This window comes from Etheostoma spectabile, chromosome 15 (genome assembly GCF_008692095.1).
Source record: "Etheostoma spectabile isolate EspeVRDwgs_2016 chromosome 15, UIUC_Espe_1.0, whole genome shotgun sequence".
In the NCBI taxonomy this organism is placed as follows: domain Eukaryota; kingdom Metazoa; phylum Chordata; class Actinopteri; order Perciformes; family Percidae; genus Etheostoma; species Etheostoma spectabile.
Genome location: NC_045747.1, coordinates 12,376,751 through 12,398,937, shown reverse-complemented (window position 1 = coordinate 12,398,937; position 22,187 = coordinate 12,376,751). Strand labels below are relative to the sequence as shown.

General features: G+C 39.0%; 2 protein-coding genes across 6 annotated transcripts; both read left to right on the top strand.

Annotated features, from left to right (window-relative positions):
• The first annotated feature begins 2,967 nt into the window (after window positions 1-2,967).
• On the top strand, window positions 2,968-6,929 carry gper1 (G protein-coupled estrogen receptor 1). Its single transcript, XM_032537549.1, has 2 exons — window positions 2,968-3,261; window positions 4,388-6,929. Exon 2 carries the CDS (start codon window positions 4,745-4,747, stop codon window positions 5,846-5,848), a length of 1,104 nt encoding a protein of 367 aa, XP_032393440.1. The 5' UTR covers window positions 2,968-3,261; window positions 4,388-4,744; the 3' UTR covers window positions 5,849-6,929.
• A 3,551-nt stretch (window positions 6,930-10,480) lies between these two features.
• On the top strand, window positions 10,481-21,654 carry unkl (unk like zinc finger). 5 transcript variants are annotated; one of them, XM_032536996.1, is made up of 17 exons: window positions 10,481-10,719; window positions 11,363-11,572; window positions 13,308-13,484; window positions 13,837-13,970; window positions 14,085-14,220; window positions 14,305-14,422; window positions 15,639-15,723; window positions 15,953-16,119; window positions 16,526-16,714; window positions 17,692-17,742; window positions 18,486-18,663; window positions 18,756-18,845; window positions 18,950-19,067; window positions 19,098-19,216; window positions 19,621-19,808; window positions 19,919-20,176; window positions 20,351-21,654. In XM_032536996.1, the coding sequence occupies exons 1-17, from the start codon at window positions 10,655-10,657 to the stop codon at window positions 20,504-20,506; spliced, it is 2,439 nt and encodes an 812-aa protein (XP_032392887.1). In that variant the 5' UTR covers window positions 10,481-10,654; the 3' UTR covers window positions 20,507-21,654. The 5 variants fall into 5 exon arrangements, with proteins under 5 accessions (XP_032392887.1, XP_032392886.1, XP_032392885.1 ...); XM_032536995.1 differs by having other exon boundaries at window positions 15,953-16,110; window positions 18,950-19,216; XM_032536994.1 differs by having other exon boundaries at window positions 18,950-19,216.
• Window positions 21,655-22,187: the final 533 nt, after the last annotated feature.

Sequence of the window (22,187 nt, the reverse complement as noted above, 5' to 3'; positions counted from 1 at the left end):
GATAAAACATTTACAAATAGTTTCATCTGGTTACTGTCCTGCATCTAAAACATACTCCTATGACTAGTGAACAGAATACAACATCTATAGTTCTTGTCCTTTAAAAAGCTCCTACCATATGAATTCCACAGAACCGAGAATATACTTCAGAAAGGAGCCTTCCACTTTGACCCACCACATCACTTCAGCTCTGGGGAGACAAGTGGACCAGAGCAGATGTTTTAAAAACCATCCACCCTTCCTCCCCTGCCCGTGCTGTTCTTTGCGTTTCCTCTGTAGAAATGGGAGCAGAGAATAATACATTTAAAAAAAAAAATACACTAACAATAAAATTTCAGCATCAGCTAAATATCAAACATGGCCCCTGAAGCAGTGAAGAGTTGGACTGTGCAGGATGTTCCATTCAGAGGTTGTGGTTGTGGCTGTGGGAAATGTTGGATGGAGCCAGAAGCACATCAGACTGGTAAGTGGAGGCAGATGATGGTGTTGTACCATCCTTCCTCTAGACCTCCCACTTTCACTCACCCAACCACATGCAGTTAACTTCCCATTAACAACAATATAATGTTGTCTTGTTGATTAGATGTCACTAGGTGGTAAGTATTTTTGTTTTTTGTTTTTTTTGTAGCCTCTTTTTCATACAAAAAAAGCTATTGTAATTATGTGTTCTCACAGGGTATGATTTCATAATACAAAACCGAGACCAAAGCAAATGTTGGATTCTCATTGTAATTTACAATATTTTAATATAGCAATTATATAACCTTCAGCCTCTTTAAAAGCCACTTACCTCATCATCCTCACAATAACCACATCAGTCATTTCTCTGATTCAGACAGAGCTTGTGCAGTGATGTTCACTCAGCGTTTATGCCATTGGGCCACCCAGTGGGCATAAACAGGGAGTGCATCCTCTCTCTAACAACTTTCAGCAAATGAATCCAGTTGGAAAGGTCTCACAAATGAATGGTAGTTGAAACACAATATGTAAATTCAGAGTCATAGAGATCAAAAGGAGTCTGAAAGGCCAGGCTTTTTGTATTATTTTTAAGTTAGGGTTTTATGGTTACGTCATGCTGTATGCACCATCACTGTTCTCTACTGGGCTTCAAACTGTGGTATCACACATAGTGAGATTTAACATTTTCAAAAAACTAAGATCATAAATAACCAATGTGACATGTTCCCCTTGTAGGCTGCGTTATACTCACTTCCTTAATTTTGTTTTAGTTCATGCCATCACTGTTCAGGGAAGTATCACTATTCTTAATTTCTTTTTTTTCCCCTCTTCTCTTCTCTCTAACACTTTTCTACTAGACTGAACCCCACATCCCCACGGTTTTGTGTGTGAAGTTGCGTGGACAAAATAACTGAGATTTCAGGTAGATAAGAGAATATTAAACATATCAGGCTTGCTGAATGACCTCTCAGACACTCTTCTATCTTCATTTCAGCTGCTGAATGGATTTTCTACCACAACTAAAATCATCTTTTTCTAACCTTCAGATATGATTCAAAACCCACACTTGGCCACCTGGTGGCCTTGCTGGCACATAGACCCTGTCCACTCCTTCAAACCATCACAGCTGCTCTGCCGCACCATTTCTTGGTTACCAAAATCAGCTTTTAGCGGTGAGGTAGCAAATTGCAACCAACTGAATACCCCATTTCTGCTAATAGATTTCCCTTAACCCTAAACATTGGTCGTATAAAGCTATGATTCATAGTTTCTGTCGCCCTCGTGAAGAAAGTAATGACAACAACACTGTCTGCACATCTACATGACTGAAGCCTTTGGGTGATCACACCCCTACCCCTCCTCCACACAGTTGCTAGCACAGAGGATAGAAAATACATGATTGACTCTTCAGAAGAGGTAATTATCTGGTCATTTTTATGTCCTCTTTGTCTCCAGAGCTGAACGCTCCTGTTGTCCTTTCACAGTGGAGATGTGAAACACATCACTCGAGCTGCTGTGTGCAAATGTTGCCAGACTACACCATTTTGTAAACATAGCCATACTGAGATATAATGGGAGGGACATAGAGCGGAATTTCCGGCAGCAATAGGGCAATCCTGGAAGGGGAAGGCCGTGGATATAGACTATGGATTAAGGGACCATTCCATCATGTGATGAACTCAGAGATACATTCTGTCTTTTGGAGGCCAACTGAAAATAATTGTTGTCCTCGACGCCTTACTCCTGTTCTTTCCTTTAATTCTTATTCGAAAGATGCCTCTATTCTCATTGATTTCATTCAATACAACGATTCCAAAGTGCTTTTCCCTACCCACTACTGTGTTTGCAGGTGATCATTTGGAAATAAATCTTCTATGATATCAATATATTTTGTAGGGGTCAATTAAATCACCAGTATTTTCTAAAATGATTTAGTTTTACAACTATGCTTTGATATGATGCAGTCTGCTCAATAACAATATCTATATATATAGCTCTGTCGTAGCAGATGGTTATTGTATGTCTGCAATTATTGCAGGCATCTGCAGTTAATGCCTCCTGGCTATCAAAAAGGCACTACACTAGCCAACACTACATCAAATAAGTCTCCATAGCCACAGTTTGGACACATAGATTAGTTCAAATTATGTCCCTTGGCCAGGAGCAGAGTCTGTTCTGTTTCCCCTTTATTGAGAGTGAAGGCTCACTGTGTTTTAAGGCTTATTTGAATGTAATTGTAGTATTGAGAATGCACAGTAAAAAGCAAGGGTCAATGTGTTTTGTTGTGTGTGGAAATCAATAATCAATACAGATCAGTATAGGTACACTGTTTTACATACTGATGGAAAACTAAGAAAGGTCATGGGTGGTGCGTTGACAAGGCCCTTAGGACTAAAAGCTAGACCACCCAGGTGAACAAATACTGCAAAAAATATAAGTGGTTTCCATAACAACACAATGTGGTCAAGGCAAAAATCCTTACTATTTATTTGCTGCCCATACTTAAAATCATCTCTGAGGCAGTTCAGTTTCTGGATCTTTTTAAATGTTCAGTGTATACCTGGTATCACAAACTAGGCAGAAAAGACTAGGGAAGCTGATGAAGCATGGTGACAAACCATGGGCGACAGATCATCATCTCGCCTTTCTGTCTCTCCGGCCCTCCTCTCCACTCCAAACAGGGTTGGGCCAAACAGCAGGTGGTGCAGAAGAGAAGCCCGGATATGGGATTTACACATTTCTGGCTCTCAGATATCTGCAAAGGACAAGCATGGAGGAGCAACAAATCCCAAATTTTAAAAAGTAAGTGCTGCCATTGACATCTTTGTTACTTTTTTGTGCTTATGTTTTAGTGCATAATGGGTTCTATGTCAATTTCAAGTCTTATAAACAAAGACAATTTGCAGTAAAATTATAGGAAACTATACTGTATGTATTTGTTGATTTACAGTTAATATGTCTGTTCAATTTCAGTGCAGATACGGCATTCCCCAATGTCTTGTGTTAGGGATAGGGTTTAACAAAATAAGGGTAGGGTCCAGTTGCATAATGAGTTGTATATTATGATATATATTAGCTATTTATCTTGCTCCATTACATGTCCAAAGTTGCAGTCAGTAGTTCCTTGAAAAGCACTTTTACATAATCTCAGGTGTCAATGATTGTGGTAGAAAACATTTGGATCAAAACAAGCTCAGAAGAACTGTTTCAAAACTTATTTCAATCTGTCAAAATATCCTATCTTAATAATACAAAATGATTTTATTCATTTGCGTGACTGTGCTGAATAACTGCTGTTAAGACTATTGTTAATAACAATGCATTACTATTGCAGAAGGTTTACTCTGGAGGAAATAAAACCCTTAGTTGACTGTGAATGTTTGCTAAAGGCAATGTTTGTCAAACAGAATACAGTCTTTCCAACACCAAAATCTGGGACTGAAAATCATCAACCACGAAAGAAGATAGTTAGTAAAAGCTTGCGTTGACTATAAAACATAGATTTTGTGTTAGCATTCAAAACTGATTGTGATTGGTGTCAACTGGAGCCATCAAACAAAGGGATAACACAGAGGTTTGTTAAATGGTAATGAGTAATATGTTTTTATCTTGCCAATTAATAGTCATCAAGTCTGCACAAACTGTTCAGAGTTAGCTGGGATGGGCTGAGGATTCTTTGGAGGATTTCAATGCATCTGTTTAAGTCTGAAGCTCAAATGTTAATGTGCTCACTTCGTTGTCCGCCATCCACTTCAGACCCCTTGTAAACTTTTCTCTCCAAAGTAGACCTGCATCATTTTTACCCTTGATCTTAAGATTTAGAGTTTTTTTTAAACAAGTAGAATACCTTGTAGTTATTCTTACTTAAATCTGTGCACCTAACTGTCTTTCATGTTCAGATTTGTTCCCCCTTCTCTCCTCTCCACAGCTCAGGTGTCACAGCAATAGCGTCTCTGGCCGTGGCTTGCTGAATAAAGATGCACAAGGATTTGGACAGACGAATCAGATGATTCACAAGAGGAGAAAGAAGTCCACCCTCTGATCTCAAGTCCACTGTTTGTGATGATGTGAGTCGTCAGCGTACAAATCCAAAGACGGTTTAAAGACATGGAGGCACTTCAGTTTTGTGTTATGAATCTACTGGTAAGTGAACCTTGATGTCAACATGAGGTCAAAGCAACGGTAACCGTTTTGTTCCACTCACTTGCATAGATGATTCACCCTTCAAAGAGACATCACTGGGAACTAGCAGAGTCTAATGATGTAGCAGCCACAGGTGACTTAAATGTGGCCTATGATTCAAGACAATCCAACCACAGTCAGTATGGAAGTGCAGACAACGTCTCTGGTCTGGATATATGTTAACGGTACAGAACAACTGAACACTTCAGATGAGTACAACACAACGGATTTGAGTGAAAACTCAGACAAATACCAATCTTACATCATTGGTCTCTTCCTGTCCTGTCTGTACACCATCCTCCTCTTTCCTATTGGATTTATTGGTAACATCTTAATTCTGGTGGTGAACCTGAACCACAGAGAGAAGATGACTATTCCCGACCTTTACTTTGTTAACCTGGCTGTAGCTGACCTCATCCTGGTGGCAGATTCCCTCATTGAGGTCTTCAATCTGAATGAGAAGTATTATGACTACGCTGTCCTCTGCACCTTCATGTCCCTTTTCCTGCAGGTTAACATGTACAGCAGCATCTTCTTTCTCACATGGATGAGCATTGACCGATACATTGCCTTGGCTAGCTCCATAAGCAGCAGCCCATTGAGGACTATGCAGCATGCCAAGCTCAGCTGTGGCCTCATCTGGATGGCTTCCATCCTGGCCACCCTTCTACCCTTCACCATTGTGCAGACCCAGCACAGGGGTGAGGTGCACTTCTGCTTCGCCAATGTCTTTGAGATTCAGTGGCTGGAGGTTACCATTGGCTTTTTGGTGCCTTTCTCCATCATTGGTCTATGCTACTCTCTGATTGGGCGAATCCTTATGAGGGCCCAGAAGCACCGTGGATTGTGGCCACGGCGGCAGAAGGCCCTGCTCATGATCGTAGTGGTGGTTCTGGTGTTCTTTATCTGCTGGCTGCCAGAGAACGTCTTCATCAGCATTCAACTGCTGCAGGGCACAGCTGACCCGTCGCAGAGGACTGCTACCACCCTGTGGCATGACTACCCACTCACAGGCCACATTGTTAACCTGGCAGCTTTCTCCAACAGCTGCCTCAACCCTATTATCTACAGCTTTCTAGGAGAAACCTTCAGGGACAAGCTGCGTCTCTTCATTAAGCAGAAGGCCAGCTGGTCAGTAGTGAACCGCTTCTGCCAACACGGCCTCGATTTACACCTCCCTGTCAGGAGGGAAGTGTCCGTGGTGTGACTGTTAAGAAGAGGGACAATTGTCATGAATCTGAGTCCACCGAATATGCTAAAAATTCTTCACCCAGTGTGAAATATGACCTCAGCTTTCTTTATCTGTTATTTAGCTTTGCCTCATAGTTGTACAAGTGTCTCAGTTAACCTGCTCACTTTTTGAACAAAAACATAAAAGCACCAAGTTTGTACACTCAAAGGATGAAACTGACTTAATAAGTGCATCCCTTTAAGATAACAATGCACATACATTACTAAAGCTATAATCATGATTATCTGCATGTTGGAATGTTTGCTTTAAGTCTTTTTGGTGTGTTTTTTCTTCAAAAAGTTAGTTGGATGGCAAGGCAGTCAACAGTAAACAAAATGTGAGAAGCAAAATGTCAGCTTCAACCCTTTAAGTATACAGCCAGTGGGCAAAGATAACTAATAAATGGATGAGTGCCAGAGGAGACCAGCCATTGTGGAATAAAACGTTTAATGTTATGTGATCTATGATGCAAATCTTCCAGAACGTTTTCGGGGTATGTGGGATTACCTGTAGAAAAAGGCTGCCTTACAGCATGCATAGAGGACATAATGCATCACCTTAGATCTAATCAGGCTATCCATTTCACTTGCAAAGAATTGGTCATTTCGGTTAAAATCTACTGTACTTTTAACTGTATTATGTGAAAAGGAAAACATGCATTTATCAAGAAACTACCACATACCTACCATCCACATCAACATTATCATGATAACCCATGATAAAATGACTGCTGTCAATTGTTAAGTCGAAATTCAACATAAAACAAGGTTTTAATTGTCCAGGACATCACAGTTAGGGGACACTACGTATAGCAGTGACTGTCCCTGTTGATATTACTGTACCCCTTGTTTTGTGCATTCCAGCTAACATTTCTTTTCCTACTGTTGAAAGAAAATTGTTTTATGTATAGATAAACATTCACTGCACAATGCAGAAAAAGTTTCACAAAATGTGTTTTATATTTAAAAAATAAAGAAAAGGTTCCACTTTTACTGGAATATGAAGCAGAAGTTGTTGAGAAATGTGTTTTCGAAAAGACCCAACAACTTAAACCTAGCTAGTTTTGTGCACGTCTTGGAATAAATAAGGACACTGGATGTTTTGATCCCAGTCACTCTATCAGGTTAATTAATGACACACTTTTTGTAAGATAATCTCCAAAATGTAATGCCTAAACTCTACAGATATATTGTGGTTAATACAGGTGGTTAATGGAGTGCTCATTTCAAAGATGGCTGAGTTATTACCTCACTTGTCAGCTCTTGTTAGCATGATGGTAAAGCAAAGAAGCAGGTGTTGTTTTGCCAGAAGGTGATGAGACTGAGTAAACACATTATTCAATGTTGACAACATGAAGCTGCTTCAAACTTTTTTTCTTACCCGTCTTTACATATATACACTGATAAACAGCAATGGCCAACCCTCAACGTGGGCCTGGGACAAATTTCCAAGTACAAAAACATACTTCATCGGCACATTTTTGGCTTGCTTTTCTGTCACTGGACGTGTGGATTCTCCTATACATCATCACCTTGAGAAAATGCTTTTGACAGAACAAAGATGCACAATCAATAACACAATGATCACAGGTTAATGTAATGCAGATTACCATGCTACACAGGTGCAATTTATGTATTCCATCAGAGGCTCAAAAGCAGAGGTTTTAATGAAACCTGCCATGGTCAAGTTGCCAAGTTTTAAACCTAAAATTGTTTGTTGATACGTCAGATCAAACATTATAAATTCTTGTTCTGTAACAATGCACTGCTTTTTTTTCAGATTCAATAGGGCTCACAGCTACCTGCATTATATGAAATATAACAGGGTTTACAGAATAATCCCTTTCTTATTCACATGTTTGCAACAAGAAACACTGCATGCTCAACCGTTTATGTGCATTGAGAATTCTAAAGAAGTAGATGTATTATGTAGCAACAACAAAAAGAGTACAGTAACGCCTAGGTTGAGGATTGTGCATGAACAAATCATCGCTATGTATTGCCAGCCTGCGGTGGGCCAGAGCTGTGTTTGTGCATTAGGCAGCCAGAGATAATGCCGTGAATCAACAGTCCAAACCACAAACTGTTATTCCAGCTGTAATAGTCCCAGCAGCCTGGGAAAGCAGCGCTGGGGATTGTTTAAGTGATTGTTTATTAGAGGTCTCTGCAAAAATGCAGAACATGTTGTGGTACATGACACTAAAGATTCTTTTGCTTTGTGTTTCCATTGCACAATTCTATGTCCCATAATCTTACCGTGTAAGAAAACAGTCAATATGTACTTCTTTTCACAGTTTTCTTAAACCTTGACAAGAACAGGTTTAAGTATAGCTTATATTTTGTATTTTGTATGTGGATTTAGATGTGTGTGTGAAACAGCACTTGGCTCGATCAGATCCACAGAGGGCACAAAGACACGGGAGTAATAATCCAATGAAAGCTGTCAAATTTAATAAGTAAAACAGGCAACTTGTAGACACCACAACCAAGGCCCTTCAAGTTCAACACTGTGGAAGAGATAAAGGATCATCTTCCCATCACACATACACAAATCCAATTGCATGCTAACACACATATTCACAATGCTGTGAGAAGGAGTGACAGTGGGCTGTGAGTACAGCTGAGACTACTGAGTAAGGTTAAAGGTTTGTGGTGACTCACGTCACAGAAAGGAAAAAGGGTGTGACTTTTCCCCTTGCTTACTGAACATTCAATACTTCCTCTGGATGATGCTGGATTAAACAAAGAGTTTGTGAGCAACAAATCCATCAGGTAAAATAACAATGCATTTAGGTTATGTGTGTGTATAACATTGAGAAGATTGGCATGTTAAGGCAGCCACATGATGATGATAATATAATAATCTTACTGACTAGCTGGATGAAAAAGTTGTTGGTAAAAAATCATTAACAGGCATAAGGACACCATTTCCTCTCAGTACCCCTGCTGCCATTGCTTAAACACATCAAAGATCAAATACACGGCGAGTGTCCACTTTATTGGGTGCAAAACAATGTGATAACAGAGAAAACTAAAATAAATAGATGTTCAGTTTTTGTGAAGAGAAGCGTGTACTCAGCCATAATTTTAGGCTGCAGGTAGAGTTGGTGTATTGGATAATTGTATTATGGTCAAATATGTTTTTAGTATGTTGTCCCACTTGTTCTTGCAGATAAGGATGAAAAAAAAAAATTGAAACATCTTTAAATATAGCTCAGTCAAGTCCAAGTTCATTCAACACCTTTCTGACTCTTCAGAAACTTCCCAATCTCATTGCTGAGCTATTGTATTGGATTAAATTATATTGTACAGATGTATCAAATGAACTGGAAACTGAATGAACATTCCTTAAATGCAACTTCTGATCCTTTGTCGGTTGGACAATTAAGTGTTTTAGGATTTCAGAGATGGGAAGTCTATAAAAACATGACATTTATGGCAATTTGAACTTTGCTTGATCTGCTTAAAATATGTAGAAAACAAAGCAAGCAAATATAAATCAAAAGAAAGGTGAGCACCTTAAAAATGTTTCTTACTTAAGAAAGGTGCTAGGCATTGTCCTACTGTAAACGGAGTGGGGGTGGGGCATGTCAAAGTAATTACAACAGGACAGTGCAGGGTTTATGCATAATTACAAGGCAATGCACTTGGTGGACCTCAGCAGCTGAATAATGGATTAGACATATAATTGCATTTGCAAATTAAAATCCCTTGCAGGAAAAAAACATAGAACAGTTTAGCTTCCAAGATACAGAAGGGAAGAAAAAGGATTAGAGTTTGACATACTGCAGGCAGAACCCCATCAAGTAGCTCATTTCTAATAATTAAAGCACTCAAAAGAAAAACTGTTTGCACCAAAACTTAACACACAAATTTGAAAATTCACACTGGAGTCAAATGTTGCAGTGTTTGCAATAAACCAAAACACAAAAAAAGTGTCTACAATGCATTGGACTACATGGTGAACCATAAAAAAAAAAAAAAAGATTCCTAATATATGCTTTATATTTTACTAAAATAGATGTCTTACTTATCAGTTATTCTCAAAAAATGTTATGATAAACACATGCATTATGACATAATAACAGTGTGAACCGAATATAAATTAGTTATATCGAGCCCACGCCTGCATGATAAATGCAGTATGTATGTTGGCCTACTGGGTGTCTAGCACTGAGATTAAAAATAAAACAAATGGTGGCTCATTAAAGATTTTGATCAAGTTGGGGGCTGGGGGTCATTGGTAGAATTTTCACTGATAACCTCAGGGTTTCTAAAACGCTCACCTGAGCACCGACCATAAGGGCTACAGCCTGGAAGATACAGTTTCTAAATTCAAATCTGCAAGGATCTTTGAAAAAACGGGGGATTTCCTCATTGTTATGAATATGGGGAACATATTTCTTCATTTCATTATTATTATTATTATTATTATTATTATTATTATTATTATTATGTTAACTTGAATAAAAATGGAGTACATTGACGCAGGTGTATTACTAGAGAGTGAGAGAGAGAGAGAGAGAGAGATAGAGAGAGAGAGAGAGAGAGAGAGAGAGAGAGAGAGAGAGAGAGAGAAAGGAATCAGCTATGACAAACCAGAATGCAATAACAGTCAGAAGTATATGTCGTTCTCTAAATGTATCCATGGTATATGTCCCTACTGTCTCATATTTGCCGCGTTCCCTGCATCTGTTTGCAGTGTGCGCTGGCGTGCAGGCGGATGTGCATGCACGCAAGCAACAGATCCGAGCGCATGCGCAATTCATTGTTTTGACTGAAAATGCCGTCGGTTTCGAAAACGGCGGCCAATGCGTCTCCTCAAACCGAGAAACCTACCCACTATACGTAAGTAAAGCTGCTGCAAAGAAACAGCAAACTCGCTCGTTGTAGAAAATGTTATTTTCACGTGCACCTATGCCCGTTTGCATTTCATGCATTCGTCAACTCTTATGTGTGAGTTCAAAACATGGTGCTTTTCCAGGCTTTGTGACTACCTAACGTCACATAGCAAACAGCGACTGCACGCTAACGACATCAGCCGTAATGTAAGAAACGCGGACATCTTACATCACTTAATGGCCAAACCAAGCGTTAACGGAATTGTTTACAATAGTTTTACTGACTTGGTGAATTGTTTTGAATAATCCGTTCAATGTTATATCGTCAACTTGGTCTGCTAAATGATTAGCCAGGAACTCGCTAACCAGTCTGCTTGTAAATACCTCGGCCTTATTTTGAGTTCCCCCTTGCTACGCACATTCATAGACGTACGCTCACGGTCTTTCAACCAGCGTTAGGTCAAAATGCTTACGTAATTTGCTCTCTGAATATCTAACGTTAACGTTAGTGACTCAAAATAGTAGGCTACACTACTAGCAGCAGAATACGACTCTTTGTATCTAACTTTTTCCTTGCTTTCGACCTATTTCTTAGTCATTTTAAAACGCGGTTGCTAAAAATATCTTTTTTTTGTTTTTCCTTGTTTCAGATACTTGAAGGAGTTCAGGACAGAGCAGTGTCCGCTGTTCCTACAGCACAAGTGTACGCAGCATAGACCCTTTACGTGCTTTCATTGGCATTTTCTCAACCAGCGGAGAAGGCGACCCATTAGAAGAAGAGACGGAACTTTTAACTACAGCCCGGACGTGTACTGCACGAAATACGACGAGACTACAGGCATTTGCCCAGATGGGGATGAGTAAGTCAGTTTCAATCATTCCTTCAGCTACATGATAGCGTCAATGTGTCGTGATGCAGCTGCAGACAATTGACAGATGAATGTAATACCATCAACAGTGAATGCATCGTTGGGCTGTGGTGTGTCTCTGGTTTCTTTATTGAAGTAGTACTATATTGCTTCATATAGTGAGTTTTACAGTGACTGAAACAAACTTTACGAAACTGTAGGACTTTTTCCATTATGTTTTGAATACAGTCCAAGGAGGAACCAATATTTATCTAAATGTTCGTAGTAATGTATGCAACGGTTTGAAAGGATGTGTTTTTATTATGTACCTCTGAGATCAATTCTTAGAGATAAAAACTTACTGGGGCTGTTGCGACACAAATGTGTAGAATTAACAAGCTCTTTGTTGTTTAATGGCATGTGTGCACATCAGCTCAGATGGACCTGAAATGAGATTATAAGCTGTCAGTCTGGTTATAAAAGCTAAATTGATGCAGGAGCTGTTCTTTTTAAAATTACTCCCAAGACCAGACTGTGTGCTTTTGTAATCAAACAAGAGTGATCTAAAGATGAGGTGGAAAGCTGTTTATTCTTTACGCGAGTGATGAGTGCAATATAAAGAATATGATTGTGTTGCTTGCAATGTATTTATTTAGAAATAATAATGGGATTTGCTCATACACTGGGGACATTAATCATTTAGTGTCCCCTATCTGAAAGGTGGGATGTTGCAGATGTTGGCTCCATGTTACAAATGTAATATTGCAAGGGCCACTTCTTTTCCTTTTGTTTTGCATGTATTCTCTATCTAGACTAGGTCTATGTACCAAAATGTAACATTTCTGATTGAATTCACCCTTCTTGTTGCATGACCACACCTTTTTGTCTTTGAGATTAGGCTATGTGACACGTTATCTCTGGGTGCCCTCCAGCATTATAGTCACTGGTGCAAATATTATTTTCCAGCTAATGGCAACATGCAATTTCCTGCAGGAACATGATCTTGTTCTTGATCTTGGCATTTTTTGTTTTCCAAAAAATGTCTTTTCTCCATAGTGTCCTTACAATAAGATACTACGTAAATGTGTTTTTGACAGGTGTGTGGCTTTAGCATTATCAAGTATCAGTATTGACCAAACTGTCAAGTTGCACAAAAACTAGATATATGACTTCTCAAAAACTGGGAATTAAAACTGGCACAGCATTTAATTGAGCCCCACATAGAAATGGAAAAAAAAGATTATTGAACTAAGGGAAAATGAACGGCCCCTGCAATTCCTCCTCTGCCAATGGTAACTATTTTTGTATGACTTTGTGTTGCCATAGCAACCGTTGCTACTCAAGAAAGGGAAATTTGGGTTATTCAAGAGGCTTATTGGCCATACATTTCTTGAAGGATTGCTGATGTGTCATCCCTGCACTCACAGTAGAATCTTATTCCTGATTAAACTGTGTGCAACTATAACAACTATCTCATTTTATTACAATTTATAAGCCTATTTAGTTTGGATCATGTTTTAAATGTCAGTGCAGTCCTTGGCTATTATGTTAGAGTAGAGTAGAGTAGAGATGCACTGTACAGTTATATTTTGAAGGAGGATCATGTGTTTTGTTTATTTGGGACAGATTTGAGGTGTGGGCTGCACTTTTTCAGCATTATTTAAATGTCATTGCAAATCACTTTAAATTCATTTTTTATTTAGATCAACTGATGAGGTATTTCAATGTTTTATCCTTGCTTCTCTAGCTGTCCTTATTTACACCGGACAACTGGTGACACAGAGCGCAAGTACCATCTACGCTATTACAAGACTGGCACTTGTATCCATGAGACAGATGCTCGAGGGCATTGTGTGAAGAATGGCCTCCACTGTGCGTTTGCTCACGGGCCACATGATCTCCGACCTCCAGTCTATGATATCAGGTGACATACAAAGCAAATAGTGGCCTCTCTTTTCTCTGCCAAACTTTTCACTCACAAGCCTCACAATGGAACGAACAAATCAGCCAATTTACACATAATGTAAACAGAAAACCTGTATTAAAAGGGTTTAATGGATCACTAGACTCACATTTTGGTTTGTCATTTGGCTCAATGAATTAAAAAAATAATATATATATATATATATACAAAGACCTGATACTAGATAAACACGTTTTATTGAGCTCTGTGCTGCTGAAAGAGTCCGAGTGAAAACGGATCTTAAGACTTTAAACAAAGGATTTAATTATAGTATAGAATTGGTGGTAACAACTACATTGATTTATGTGCACAGAGAGATTCAAGCACAAGAGGCCCTTCAAAATGGACAGTTGGGATCTGGGGAAGGTATTCCTGATCTGCAGCCTGGTGTATTAGCCAGCCAAGCTATGATTGAGAAAACCCTGACAGAAGACCCCCGGTGGCAAGGTGAGTAAACCCCACTCTGGTGATAATGTGTGCATGCAAAACCAAATAATATACTTTTTAGTTTCTTGCAAAACCAAAGGAAAAATAACCTCATACTTTGTATCATTTTTGCAGATACCAACTTTGTTTTAGCCAACTATAAAACAGAGCAGTGTACTAAGCCCCCAAGACTATGCAGACAGGGCTACGCTTGCCCCCACTACCACAACAGTAGAGATCGAAGACGAAATCCTAGAAAGTTCAAATATAGGTAAGAAATGACTTTTGTTTAGGTAAGAATAACAAATTGTTGTGTAATTGTAATGGGTTAAAGGTTCTGACTCTATGAATGCAGGTCAACTCCCTGCCCTAACGTGAAACATGGGGATGAATGGGGCGAACCCTCAAAGTGTGACAGTGGAGACAGTTGCCAGTATTGTCACTCTCGCACTGAACAGCAGTTTCACCCAGAGGTGAGTAAATTTTGTTAATCTGAAAAACAGGTGGTCATAGCTTTCCTTTTCACAATAATACATTTTAATGTTAATACCCAAGCCCTAAAACAGACTGGTTACCAAAACAGCCCTTATTCAGAATCAAAATCAGAAATACTTTATTGATCCCCGAAGGGAAACTCTGTGTTACAGTTGCTCAGATATTAGAAATATAAATAAAGAAATAAAGAAATATAAGGAGTGTGGATATTTACATAGTTAAAGGTATATTATGATACAGCATTTACATAAATAACATAATTAAGGTGTTGCAATGGTGAAAAGTAATAATAATAATAGTAGCAGTTGAGTATTGCACACATTACAAGCCAGTGTTATTGTCTGTGTGTCAGACACTTAGAGGGAGGAGTTATAAAGTTTGATGGCCACAGGCAGGAATGACTTCCTGTGGCGCTCTGTGGTGCATTTTGGGAGAATGAGTCTATCACTGAAAGTGCTCCTGTGATTGAGCAGCAAGCCATGGAGTGGGTGCGAGACATTGTCCAAGATGACATGTAGTTTGGACAGCATCCTCCTCTCTGACCACACCCGACAGAGAGTCCAGATCCACCCCACAACGTCACTGGCTTGCGAATCAGTTATTGAGTCTGTTTCCGTCCGCTACCCTCAGCCTGCTGCCCCAGCATGCAACAGCAAAGAGGATAGCACTGGCACCACAGACTCATAAAACATCCTCAGCATCTTCTGCTGATGTTGAAGGACTCAGCCTCCTCAGAAGTAGAGACGCGTTGGCCTTCCTGTAGAGGGCTTGAGTGTTCTTGGCCAGTCCAGTTATTGTCTAAGTGCACTCCCAGGTATTTGTAGTCCTCCACAATGTCCACACTGACCCCCTGGATGGAAACAGGGCTCACTGCTGCCTTGCTCTCCTTAGATCCACACCAGCTCTTGGTTTGGTGGTCAGTGGTGGACATTGTGGAGGACTACAAATACCTGGGAGTGCACTTAGACAATAAACTGGACTGGGCCAAGAACTGGGCCTTATTCAGGTATTGTGTAGACGGAGTGTGTTTTTTTTTGTAATTCAGCTGGAAGTCTAAGATGTAATTATGAGATTTTATTTTGTTAATATTGTTGTAGCTTCACTGATGTAACTTGTTGGCTGACTGTTTTTTCTGAAGGCAGACATCTTACCTTTGTATCTTATTGGCTTGTGATTTGTTTTTCTTTCTCTAAGATCTACAAATCTACTAAATGCAATGATATGCGACAAACAGGATACTGCCCCAGAGGACCGTTTTGTGCATTTGCACATGTAGAAAGTAAGTGAAAGTTTGTCTAAATACGGACTTTAGTTCAGTTTAGATTTTATATAGGCTACACACTTGTGAGGGCATTGTCTTGGTTTTTATAAATAAAAATAAAAAATGCAACATTACCCTTCTGATTGATGTAAACATAGCCACAAGCAATGCTATTGGATGTTGGCTGTTGGCAACTTGCTAGCTCATAGACAATATGATTTTAATATTTTTTTTTTGTTCCTTTCAGGAATTCCATCTACAGAGGAGACCATGAGCTCATTGCTAACAGCGATTCAGTCGAGTTCACAGTCCCAGCTGGGCTCTCAGCAGTATTCAGAGTGTCCAATCAGTGAGTGGAACAGTGGAGGCAGCTCCACCACCAGCGCAACCAGTAGCAACGGACAAGTAGGAAGTGTATGTTTTCTCTGTTTCTTAGTTAGTCCTAAATAGGAAATGTATCAAAACCCACTCATCCAGGGTGTTGGATTACAAGAGTAGACAAATACCTAAATCACAATTCAGCCATTTATCTGTCAACATTTGTCTACCGTGCTCTCATTTTTCTGTTGGCATGTTTTTTATTTATACATTGGTTTGTCATTATTATTATTTCCTTTACTGTTTTACAATTCATTACATTGTTTAAAAAGCACAGAGGCAATTTCTCATTATTCAAGACGATAATTCAGTAGAATAGCTGGTCTCTAAGTTATTGTTAGATTTTCAACCTAAGATAAATTCTCTAGTCCATTCAGAATAATGGTTTTATCCGTCTTTTGATCATCATTTTATTAAGATCATGTGCACTTCTCTTTCTCAGGTTTCATGTTCTAATAGCTCAACTGTAACTCCAAGCTCAGGAAACGACAGTTTGTTATCCCCAGTGGGATCCATCAGCAGGTCGAAACCCTTAACTAATAGTAGTTCATGTTCAGAGTCCACCACATCCAGTGTCTCATCTCTGACGTCTAACTATCCTAAAGCTCCGGGCTTTGAACGTGAGGATCAGGTATACAGACTGCTCTCTTCAGCTTTAGGAAGAATATAACACATAGACACAACTTAGGGCTTTACAGTTAATGTATCACTCTCATTCATTTTTGAATTACTGTTTATTTCTCATGTCATTAGTTATTTTATTACTTTGAGATATTTTATGATAAACTGCTTTGTTTTTAGGTCTTGGATCATTTGGGTTGCCTGTTCTTAACCAAAGACTCTGTAGTCTGTTATCACTTGATTAGAGTATTGAGTAGTTTATACCTGGGTGATTTGACCACACTTATCATTGTTGAGCCATAATGAGGGATATTTATAATCAATGTTGCATTTTGTATACATCACAAGAAGCTCGATCTTGCAACCAGATTCCTTAAAAAAGTATGTTTACTCAGCCAGTATATACCTGCAACGTCTAACTAGAACTGTTGATTTATTTAATGAAAGAGGAGAGACAAGCCAAGGCCTTACTTGAATGTTTTGCTTCCTCATACAAAAATTGTATGATGAGAGTATATTTGACTCTACGCTAAGAATACCCTTTAGGTTGATTTCACTGCTTTCTGAAGAATGCCTCCCACTCACAGTAAAATGTGTGTATTTCTATCAATGGGGACGTTGGGGATGTGTTTGAGTCATTCCTAGAGCTACAAGTTGCACACAGTGCCAAGTTACATGATTAGTTTACACACCTCGGATTCTGATTCTCAATGTAATTCAGTGGAAAAATTACCCCAAAAATTCTGAAATTATAGGACTGCAAATGAGCAGTGTTTAACACTGCTCAAGAGCATGTTATCAACTCAGTTAGTTCCATTGGGGAATGTAGAGAACGGTTAAGGTGAAAAAAAAAAGAAGACATCTCTGTGTTTAATTTTGTTTGTGGCTTATTGCAGTGCAAACATGCCTTTAGTTCCTCTGTCTGGGGATAACATCTAAAGTTTGTCACTGAAATGTCCCGTTTCTGTGTTATTTGATGACTTTTAGATTAAGAACAAGGGGCAGTTGGATCAGAAATTGATGGACCAAGAAAAACAGGTTTGTGATTAAATGGGTTATTTTGTGGTGTTAAGCGTGATTTATGCTTCTGCATTAAATCTAGGCCGTGGCTATGTATCTAGGTACATGGAGACATGGACCCTACGCCGTAGCCTGACATGCACCTCTCCAAAAATGTAACCACATGTCGCAGCGACTCACGTCACTGGGCTGTGGCTTGGTAATATTGCATTTCCCCCAACTCATTACCTGGTTCTTCTCCATAAACAACATGAAATCAAGGAGAGGGTTAACTTTTCCTGCTACAGATTTCCCACCGTGATCAAAAAGCACAGGGGAGACCATTTGTTTCTCCAGCTGTCTCTAGTCGGTACTCGCTCCGAATCGAATCGCTGTCACTCTCTCACCCACTCTACCCCCCCCACACACACACACACACACACACATGCCGGCCCTCTTATTCTCTTAAAGAGATTGACGTGCACACCAACGCATAAGTATAAACTTCAGGCCACTTACATTGGATATGGCGAAAGCTCTGAACCATAAATCACGCTTTAGTAATATTTTGATGATATTAACAATAAATGTTTACTTTAGTGCTGTCAATCGATTAAAAATGTGATCAAGTTAATCACAGTTGTGGGCTGTGATTAATCATGATTAATTTGCAAATTTAAAATACTATGTTTTACTTGTAAGCGGTGCAGTGTTGAAATAAAATATTCAATAACTTAATAACATTGGGGATTAAACAAATGCCTTCTGTGCTTTCCTTTTAGACACAGCATACTGTATTCTCTGCGGTTAACCCTTTGGCATCAAGCTTTACCTCCAGTATAACATCCAGCTTGGCCTCTAGTATTGGCTCAGATAGTTCTTCACCCACCACCTTATCAACAATGAATGCAAAAGCCACACCTTTCTATCCAGGGAGCAACACAGTGGAGTCTGTTATAGGTATGTGTATATAAAGTCAGCTGTAAACAAATTGAGCTGACTACTGTGTTTTGTTGTCAAATGTCAGCCCAATGTATTTTGTTTCCCTTCAGGATCCGCTCTGGACCTTAACTTCAGTGACATTAATGTTGCATCTCTTGATAAGGAGTTTGAGGAGCAAGACAACAGCGTAGGATTGGCAAGTAAGTTTGTTAAAGTACTTTCAGTTGTTTTAGCCCTCAATAACAATTAATCTAATCATTTTTTTCTTTTTAGAGAAACAACAGTATTTACTTTTCCCCCACAGGTAAAAGGGTGCTGGGTGGATCTGCTCCAGTTAACATTCCTGGCTCGCTGGCACGATCGTCCTCTTTTAATTCTTCATCCTCGCTCTCCACCTCCCCGCTAAGCTCCCTCTCCCAGTCGCTGTCGCAGTCCCTGCTGTCGCAGTCCCTGCTGTCGCAGTCCCTGCTGTCTGGGACGTTATCACAGCAAAATCAACCTTCAAACATGTTAGCCAAGCAAGAGCATGGCCTCCTGGGAACACCCACCTCTTCCTCCCAGAATTCTTTGGGTAAGCTGATAGCATCAGACATTTTACTCTAAGTAAAGAAAGCACTTGACTTTAGATTGTAAACTCAGAGATGTATATGTCAATAACAATAGCTTAACATTCTTATAGACACCACACTGTTAATGATACTATAATAAAAATATTCCCATTTTAGCTAAGTATTGAGCACTTCCAATAATTTTACTTAAATGTTTCACACGCATATGTTAAGCTGAGAAGTGTTGCTGTTAGTTTGATTGTGTAAGAAACAGTTTTTCCTAATGAAGCAACTAGAAAAAAAAGAGTTCTCAATTTCTTTAATTTTGGATTGATTCAAATATTTTGACTTATCTAAATGAAATGCAACTTTCCAGTCCCAACTAACTTTTGACTTTTGTGCTTGGTCTTGTGATTTGAACACTTAGGCTTGAATGGAGGGGCTAGCAGCATTTGGGACTTTGTAAGTGGCAGCTTTTCACCGAGTCCATCTCCAGTTTTCAGCAGCCTAACCTCTGGAACCAGCAGTGCTGATCTGGCCCGCCTTTTTAGAGATCTGGACGAGGCCAAGAGGAAAATAAAACAATGGGAGGAGGCCTGGCATCAGGTCAAACAAGTCAGTGTTAAAAGTTAACTGTCATTGCAATATGTGTCTTAGCCTACCAGAATCATTTCCATTTACTTAGAAGGCAAACCTTTTTATCACAAAATTCAACTTTGTTCCAGGCCTATGAAGCTTGCCAGAAAGACGCTCATGAAGCAAAGGAACAAGCAAAAACGGCCGAGACAGAGCGGCAGCTGGCAGAACAAAAATGGGAGGAAACAGAGCGCAAGCTGAAGGAGCTCCAGGGGGACTTTGATGTTCTTTGTCGCACCCCTGGAACACCTCTTCTACGTAACTATGGAGAGTTGGACGAGCTCCCCTTGTCAAAGCTTCACTCCATCCAGAGTCAGCTGCGTAATGACCTAGACCTTATAGATGGGGTAAGACAGACAAGCTCACGCACAGAATTTTGTTTGTAGCATCTAGTTCTAAACTGGTTTATCAGTCTATCATTCAGATCTACGTTTTGTCATCATGCATGCTTATTTGACAAGTCTGCGTGATCTGTATGTTCCTAAGTTGCAGCTGATATTCATTTTTTTCTTTCCCAACAGGTAATATATCAGCTTCAGTCAAAGAAATGTATAGTTTGCCAAAAGCATGATCGTTGCATTGTTCTGCAGCCTTGCCAACATTATGTACTATGTGAAACCTGTGCACCTAGTAAAACAGAATGTCCCTACTGTAGAACAAAAATATTGAAGTGGTGATGTACAGTTACTCGAGGTACTATTTTAAAGAATTAGCCCTTTGGAAAAGCTACTAATAGATATTACATTTTCTAAATAACAATGTCTGTTTCATACAGAGATTGAATTAATTTAAGATACAATGATGTTTGACAACACAAATAGTATTAGGAATCAGATGTGCAGGGGATTCAATCATGATAGTTTTTGCACATTTTCTGTGCACATTACCTCATCCAGAAAGCTTTCTGCATGAAAAGCTACACACTCAAATTAGAATATCAAATTACCTAGCAGTGCCCTTTCTCAAATCTTCAATCATGATTTGGACACTAAAGGACATAAATAATGTGTCCACATATCTGCTTTCCAGAAACAAAATGTATACATGTATTGCCAAGCCGACATATTGCTCTTTTATTCAATCCAAAATTACAGATTATTAAAAAATTGCAAAGAGAACCAATAAACTTGGTTGAAAGCTGTATACACAAAGACATTAATGAGTGTGAGTTTGTATTTCTGCCCTCATGTTTTAGCTTTTTATGGATTGAAAAGTTTTTACTGCAGTTCGGAATTACTGTGGATAAATCTCTGATCTTTTTACACTTAAAGTCCACCCGAATCAAAAAACGCAAGACATTTCAATCCGACTTTACTTTTGAGAAAATACTGTGGAAATGTGTGTTAAATCAAAAAGTTTTAGTGAATCAGTTACATCACAGATTCTTGTATTTGAAGAAAGAAATATAAGAAGGAAAGCTTACTCACTGTATCTTTATTATTGTATCTTAACTGAAAATTTCTAGTTTTAAAATGACATATTAAAACAACTTTTATGTCCTTCTAATACTGTAAGTCTTTTGATGACAAAGTATTCTTTGTAATAATATCAAGGGGAGTTGCCCTGTAGCCCACTGATCCAATAGGGGAATTGGAAAAGGAAAATGTCGCTGTTGTGGAACAAAACGATCCCACACAATCCTACATAAATCTAGACAAAGCCATTGTTAATATTTTACCACAATAGTAGTGCTATAGGCATTCCAGGTTCTCAAATGCAAAAATATCACTGTGTAAATGTTTGAAACGTACTGCTAGGAATTGTTGAGTTCACTCACACTCAACAAGTCCGGTGATGGCAAACATGAAATAGGCAAAGCTGATTTTTTTCTTTTAATTAAAGAGGAATACATCAAAGGCAAATAATTCACTCAGGAGCTTTTGCAAGCAAATCATCATTAACCTAAGCATTTACAGAGTATGGAGCTGCCAAAACGGAGGTGTGAAATGGGTTGCTGTTCATCTGCATTGTACCAGGAAAGCCCTAGAACATTCAACAGCTCCATGCTCTGAGGAATTAATGCATTCAACACTAAAATTGGCAATCTTTTGGCCAAATTATTGTCCAGCATTTGAGACTGAATATGCAGATTTGTTAAGTGGTTCACATCCAATGAGGTATTATTGCTGAACCACACCTGTGTCTGTAAATCAGCAGCAGTACATCTGACTAACCAAGAAAACAACAAAACACATCACACATTTTAGTGTTCCTCTTTAAGTAAAGCCACCTTTTCATTAACACACATTTTAATGCAACCAGTCAAGCATAATTATTTTGACCAATTCTCTGAAGAAGTTTAATTTCTTATTAAAGCACTTTGTTGACTTGGGACTTTATTAAAGGCTGTATAGATTA